Here is a 7,556-nt window from a genome sequence, read left to right on the forward strand (position 1 = left end):
CACTGGCGCCCCCTAAATGAGCCTGACCACAGTACAGACTGGAGCAGCAGCGGCGGTCCGCGGTGAGCCTACCCGGGATGTGGAGCTTCTCTGGCCGCGTGCGCAGCCGCCTGGTACGGCGGGGAGGCGCCGGAGGGAGCCCACTGTGTCCGACAAGTCCAAGTCCAAGCAGTGGGCACACTTCAAATGTGGCTTAAAGTCACAAAGGAAGCCAGTTTAAGCATAGATTTACATTAAAGTAGGCTACATCCGCGTGCTACTCTCTTTTTTGTTTGTTTTGAGGGCAGTTAAAGTGTATTTTTCGAACAAATATAATAACAATAATAATAATCAGGAAATTGACTCGTCCAGCTGAAACAGCATAATATAAAAATCCCATTCTTTAAATCTTTAACTGACACTTTATCCGAGTAGCTACAGCCACCAACTATTGTAATTAGAATTACAAAAAAATAATAGGTGGGGGTGGGGTGGAGGGTCGGGGGGGGGGGGGGGTCTTTATCCCTCTGCTCGTCCATAAATCGCATCAAATGACAGTCGGCCAGTGAAGAGTTAAAGGGAGGAGACGGAGAGTGACACGCCTCATTGGGTAGATTATGTGCCGCAAACAAAAAGTGTGTGTCGGTGTGCCAGTCAGCCAGAGCATCGGGCCCCATCTGCACGCCTCTCTCTCTCACTCTCTCCCCCCTCTCTCTCTCTCTCTCTCTCTCCGTCTCCCTTTATCCGTCCAGCTCTCTCTACCCCGCCCGGTCACTTCTAGTGTCGGCGAGTATCTGCCGCAGCAGCAGCAGCAGCAGCAGCATCAGCACTGTCACTTTCACCACACCAGGGGGGGAAATGTACTGACACTACGGACCAGACCGGGAGCGCATCACCATCTCCATCACCTCCATCAGCGCCACCGCATCCCCCTGCTTGTTTTCGGGGCTTTCTTTTCCCGAGGTTGCAAACGCTTTTTGATTTGCAGCATATCGCTCGCACTTCGTTTGTGGATTATTGTTCCTCCTCATCGACGGAAAGGTAGGTCTGTGTAACGCAAAGCTTAGTGCGGTTTGGATAGTTTCAGAGAAGGGGAGGAAAGGATTTCTGGGTTTGTTTTGCGCGGCACATGCAGCCACACACCCTGCAGGAAGCTGAAAGCGGCGCAGAAAGAAAGAAAAGGGGGGAAAAAACAACGCAGATGCGCCGCGAACAAAACCTGCGATTCAGTCACGGCGCTGATTTAGGACAGTTTTCAGCCTCGCACGGCTTTAGCAGATGGGTTAAACATCCCCCATCACTGTTCAGCCCTTACCCCACCCGCACTGGGTTTGGATGGGAGGGTGGCTGCTTTCCTCCAGTTTGTAGATGTGCAAACATTCCGTTCTTTACCTTCTTTTCTCTTATTTGAGCCTGGCCAATAATAGGTTATATTTCAGTCTCCGAACATTTGGTGCTTTTTCCCCTCTTGTGAAGCGCCTGGAGGTCTACTCCTGTTCCTCTGAACATAAAGGGGTTCTGTATGTTACCGGAAACAAATTCCTTCGGCCCACAGCGCAGCGTTAAGAGCCACTTTGGAAAAGCTCTATTTGCACCGTGAGCAAAAACGCATAACCTTTCTGTGGCTGTTGAACCTCTCAGGAAGTTATAAAATGCTCCAAATCAGTGGGAATTGAAAGGACTTTTATTTTAAAAGGCATCTCGGGTTATTTAATCACATTTCACCTTTTTGATTTAATGAATCCGAAATGATAATCAGACGCAGACGCAAAATCGGAGCAGAGCTTCGCTTTTCCTGCGCGTCCAGTCACTGAACAACAGCAGTTGTTGGGGATGGACAGACGATGGCTGTTAATATGTGCAGCTGTTAATATCGGCCTGCTTATGTCTGAACTGGTTCGCTTAGAAGCTGCTTGCTTCTGGATTTTACGCGGAGGAAAGCAAAGTTTTTGTACAGCTGCGGATTTCTTTATTTTATTTTTCCTCATTAACAGGTTTGGTGGAAGTTGTCCGATTGGTGATGATGATATAAACTCTTAATAGGAGAATTGAACAGTAAAATAAATCGCGCAGTGGCTAAAATAATGGCGCCATAGTTCCTAAAACAAAGGTAAAAAGTTCGGAATTATTATTTTTGTCATTTTCAGCACAACAATCTACCCCACAGTCCAAACTGTAATTATTTCAGCAATTTAGCCATTGCCTTTTAAAGAATAGATCTACTTATTCGCTTTCTGTTAAAAGCCTTTTTTTATTATTCTTTATTTAATTTTTTTTTATATTATTCTGGTGTCCATTCGGCGTAATTTATAGCTGCACAAGTGTGTATCAGGTGCAGGCTTCCGCGCACAGTTTCTGCTGTATTTAACGGCAGAGGGAGGACGGGAGGGAGTGAACGAGCCGCAGCCGTCTAAACACACACATTCAGAGGTTAGAAAAGGGAGAAAAGAAATAATTAACTGGTCCTGCTGCTTTAATTACAGTCTCAGAGGGGAACGTGGTGGATTATGGTAATGAGGCGGCATACGCTGCCGCTTGTAGAAAGAAGAGAAAGGTTGGCTGACATGAAATCACTGACTTTGACAGACCACTTGAAAGCCATTGGACATGCTCTGTCCATTGGACATGCACGGACCTCACCAGCTCCTCCTGACAGCGTTTTGGACTTCTTTGTTCATTAGGAATAAATAACCTGTAGTGATGCTATAATAGGATTTTAAACAAACACGTCACAGCACACTTATAAAGCCTAAAACATTAGAGGAATGTTACATCTATATAATGTTAAACCATAAAACATAGCAGAAGGCCATAAAATCGCTCCTGACGACCGCAAAGACACTTGAGGAATAATTTTTGTTTTCAGTGCCGCCAAACAACTACAGAAAAGAGCAGGCCTGCTAATGCTAATATTGATAATATTAATACGAATACAAATGCTTATTGTAATAATGAGGACAAACAAGAAAATCTATCGTAATTAACCATTTATCTAAAGAGACTAAATAAAGATTTTAATATTTTCATCATACTGTATGTGTACAATCCGCCGCAATAATAATAATAATAATAATAGTGTTATTTTTGGACTACATTTTCTTATTTTTATATAACTGACAGCAATGGGAAACCATATCATCAAGATGCTGAAGGTGATGCCGTCATGAACTTATTACGGGGTTTGAATTAATTAGAAAGCCTGGCCAAAAAAAGGGGAAAAAAGAGAAATGGGCCCCAAATGACGCCCTTGACAGCTGGTTTAGCCAATCTGTCTAGGAAGAGATTTATTTCCTATCAGCAGGGACAGTGACGTGTAAGCCCACACACGTTTCTTTCTTTATTTTTTTTGTGTGTTTAAATTTAAAAAGAAAAAGTAGCAAATAAAGAATTGTGCAGGAAAGCCCGGATTAAGTTTTTGAATGTAATTGCTTTGCTCTTCGTAGTATTTATTTGCCGCCACATCCCTGATGTGTCTTGCCTTTCCCTGTCTCTGCAGTGTGAAATGGAGGAGTCCAGCTCTCAGAAGTTGGTGTGGGATGGGGACGCCAAAGCGGTCCAGCAGTGTCTCACGGATATTTTTACAAGCGTCTACACGACGTGTGACATCCCAGAAAACGCCATTTTCGGGCCCTGTGTGTTGAGCCACACCTCGCTGTATGACAGCATCGCTTTCATAGCCCTGAAATCCACCGACAAACGCACAGCACCTTATATCTTCAGGGTAAGTAGCTCTTTATTTTTATTTATTTATTTATTTTTATTTTTATCAGTTAGCATCTGAACAGGACTGCATAATCCACTTAATGCAGCCTGTGCTTTTCTTGCTATATGCAGCTCCAAATACAGCAATTATATTATTACAGATTTTACAGATTGTGCTATTGTGTATATCAGCATTGCAACCAGAAGCTGAAATTTGCTGCAGTGACATATTAGATTTTTTCAGTTTTATTTTAAAAAAAAAATAACTGCAACAAAATCCCTACTAGTCATTTAATCCTTTACTGAGTCATGATTTACGATTTCCACAAAAAGGAAGGAATCTGCCAGTGCTTTTGAGATTATTTGTTGTTGTGTTGTTGTTAAAACCTGTTTATTTAAAGAAATCTGTTTATTTCAAACATTTTGGCCCTGTTGTCCACATTCATACTGTCTCGTTGTCTTGTTTTAAGATGTGATTTTTAGTAAATTTGTCTGAAGAAGTTGGATGAGATTATATTTCCTTATTTGCAGTGCTTTTATTTATCTGCATGAAAAACAGTCTTTGAGGCATAAAATTTGCCTGAAAATGAATTTGTGTTGTTGTAATGACTCTTTGGGTATGTTTGTGTTGCACAGGTGGACACCTCAGCAGCCAACAGCACCTCAGAGGGTTTGATGTGGTTGAGGCTCGTCCAGTCCGCCCGGGACAAAGAGGAACAGAACCTGGAGGCCTACGTGAAGAACGGTCAGCTTTTTTATCGCTCGCTCCGCCGGATCGAGAAGGACGAGGAGCTGCTGGTTTGGTATGGCAAAGACCTCATCGACCTGCTGATGCTCAGCTCAAGCAGAGCTCCTACCAAAAGCAAAGGTGAGTCAACTAAAATCATATAAACTGTGCTGTCATGCTACAGCTGAAAACAATGACAAGATTTACTCTCTGCAGACTTTATTTTATTTGTAAGTCACATAAAGTTTTGTTTAGTGGCTTCTTAGGAAATACATGTATATTATGTATGTATGTATGCATATATTATTATATTATAAATTAGACTGTAATTGCTTTCATTGTTGCACAAGTGTAATGGTGATTCAAAAACAAATTTGCGCTGTTTTGGACAATGTGTCATAATATCTAAATATTAAGATTTAGTGCACAATACAGTACAATGAATTATTGTAAGAGACCACACTCAAGCAGGGCTGCTTTTGGATAGGCTCTGTTTGTCAGAACTAATCTCTCTTCTTTGCAGGTTCGTCCCACCACTCATGTCCAGACTGCAGCCAGAGGTTCCAGTTTGACTTCCCGTTTTTGGCCCATCTCCGGTTCCGTTGCACCAAAAGATTGCAAAGCATCACAGGGGCTGACGAGGAACCCAGCAAAGAGAGCAGCAGCGAACGACCAAACACAACCCCAGCCAGGCACAGCCCAAACCTGGGCCGCTCAGAGGGCTTCAGCAGCCCTCAGGACATCAACAAACCCTCCACAGACTTTCACAACCTGGCCAGGGATCTGGAGAACAACTGCACCAGTCCGCCCAGTGACAAGGAGGCTGAAATCTGCAGCGAGAGCTCAGGAAAGAGGAAGTTCTCAGAAATAGAGGAAAGGGATTGTCGAGGGAATGGTCATCCACAGTCCAAGTCTAAAGAAGAGCTCGCAACATCTGCACAGAACTACAGAGGAGTCTACGGTCTGGAGGAGAATCACAGGGCCTTCTCCCCTCCGGTCTCCACACAGCTCAGTGAGGGCAAGCGAAGTGCATTCACTGAGGTCAAGAAGTCGCCCCAGAACCTAAAACACCACAGCGGCAACAAAAACATCCAGAGCTCCAACTCTGAAAACAAAGATGGTGGTCGTCCCAGCAGCAGTCCACCAGAGAAGCACCTCAACATCAGGCAGGTACTGTCGGAAACCCAGCCACCCCAATCCTCACCCATAGGCAGCGCTTTTACCTCCGTTAGTCAGCAGGGTGACAGCAATGGTGGGGAGAGGAAGAGCGCCTTTAGCCAGCCATCTCGCTCCTCCTTCTCGCAGATCTCACCGCTGGTGATGCCGCCCAAGCTGCTGGACTGCCACCCAGCGGTGGGTGACACCATCTCCTCCAGCAGACTCTACCAGGCCGACCACCTTGCCGCTAAACTACAGGGCGCAGAACTGGGCGCCAACTGTCCGGTGCCGGGTGGTATGGCCAAGCAGAACCCCTTCGTCTACGCCACCACCTTCTGGCCAAAGAATTCCGGGCCTATTCAGCTTCAGATGCCCTCTGCGCTCACCCTCCTGCCGCCCTCCTTCACCTCTCTGTGCCTGCCGGCCCAGAACTGGTGCGCCAAGTGTAATGCCTCCTTCCGCATGACCTCGGACTTGGTTTACCACATGCGATCCCACCACAAAAAGGAGTATGCCATGGAGCCTCTGGTCAAGCGGCGGCGTGAGGAAAAACTCAAGTGCCCCATTTGTAACGAGTCCTTCCGGGAGCGGCATCACCTGTCACGTCACATGACCTCCCATAACTGACTTTCACAGACTAACAAGAGAGGGACTTTGTTTTTTTTTAACAAAGAGGGACTGTGACCCTGCGTGGATTTAAGCTGTCCGACTGGAGATAAGCAACTTAAAAATACACACACACTCCTTGCACTTGTTCTCACTTTGGACTATGATCTTCTTAATTCCTTTGGTTCATTTGCGTTTGGTCCCCCCTGTACAAAATGTCATGTTTTGGGTGTATGCAAATGCATTTCGACTTCAAGATGAATCTATTTATGAAGCACTGAAAAGTTTGAGAATAAGGGAAGATTTAAATATGTGTAAATGTACAGTAAGTTGTATTTTATATCATATAAATGCAAATATAGAAAAGAAATACAAATGTAGTCACACGTCCTGGTTTACAATGCAGCAAGTTTTTTCATGTCTACAATGGATATGGACACAAATTGGGGATATTATGTCAGACTATATTTCAGAGTGCATGTAATATTAAATAATATTGATTTAAGATGCAGTCTATACATTACAATGTAAATAATTTGTTTTATTTGAAATATAAAGTGTAATATTTTGTGTCAGTGGGGAATAGTTTCAGTGTTTCTTCCTTTTGCGGAAATTTACTACTTGATAGTTTATCTAATCATGTTGAATGCATTGACAATAAAATAGCTTTATTTTCATCTGTGGCCTTCCTGGATTTTTTTTTTTTTTTAAACTGCAACCAAAATATGATTTCTTGATCACCTATACAACTGATCTTCTTTTTGCATTTATAGCTTATTATTTAACATTATTGTATTTTGGTTTATATAAAATGCGCATAAAGCACAAAAAAAAACATTTTCTAAACAAAATTTATCCTTTTTTTGTTGACCAAATTACATTTCATATAAAGCCAACCTATAAATACAATAACCACGTTGTATATACAGTCTAAGCGCAACAATAATAATAAAAAATAATAATAACAGAGGATAAAGTGAATTTGTGGTTCGTCTGATTACTGTTCGCTATTGTTTTGATCTTCAAACGAAAATAAAAGCACGAACACCGGATGTCACGCCTGCTATCATCGTCATTATTGACAAACGCCAACCGCGTTAATCCCGACGCTGTTGGACTTTCCCCCCACGACGTCGCTTCAGTTAGAGTATCGGGGGAAAAAAGAACATTCCCATACCTGCAACTTTAACGTTTTATAGTGTCGTGGTTTAAATACATAATTCAGGCCAGTAACTGCATAATACAAGGTTTAAAATCATGAGAGAATGATTTCTAATTCGCCTTTTCTGTTTCTGTGGCAAACGTGTAAAAACAGAAATGAGTGTCGGCCAATCAATGAGCGCGTACGATACTCCATTGATGATTTCATTTACAGGAAAAAAAC

General features: G+C 43.1%; 1 protein-coding gene across 1 annotated transcript; it reads left to right on the forward strand.

The window, feature by feature from the left end:
* The first annotated feature begins 659 nt into the window (after window positions 1-659).
* prdm8b (PR domain containing 8b) lies at window positions 660-6,805 on the forward strand. Its single transcript, XM_046385903.1, has 4 exons — window positions 660-1,020; window positions 3,476-3,700; window positions 4,318-4,549; window positions 4,932-6,805. The coding sequence occupies exons 2-4, from the start codon at window positions 3,482-3,484 to the stop codon at window positions 6,191-6,193; spliced, it is 1,713 nt and encodes a 570-aa protein (XP_046241859.1). The 5' UTR covers window positions 660-1,020; window positions 3,476-3,481; the 3' UTR covers window positions 6,194-6,805.
* Window positions 6,806-7,556: the final 751 nt, after the last annotated feature.

This window comes from Scatophagus argus, chromosome 4 (genome assembly GCF_020382885.2).
Source record: "Scatophagus argus isolate fScaArg1 chromosome 4, fScaArg1.pri, whole genome shotgun sequence".
NCBI lineage: Eukaryota > Metazoa > Chordata > Actinopteri > Scatophagidae > Scatophagus > Scatophagus argus.

Coding starts and splice junctions, on each gene's coding strand:
- prdm8b (XM_046385903.1), top strand. CDS start 3,482: ATGGAGGAGTCCAGCTCTCAGAAGTTGGTGTGGGATGGGGACGCCAAA. Junction 3,701..4,317: donor CAGCACCTTATATCTTCAGG/GTAAGTAGCTCT, acceptor TGTGTTGCACAG/GTGGACACCTCAGCAGCCAA. Junction 4,550..4,931: donor AGCTCCTACCAAAAGCAAAG/GTGAGTCAACTA, acceptor TCTTCTTTGCAG/GTTCGTCCCACCACTCATGT.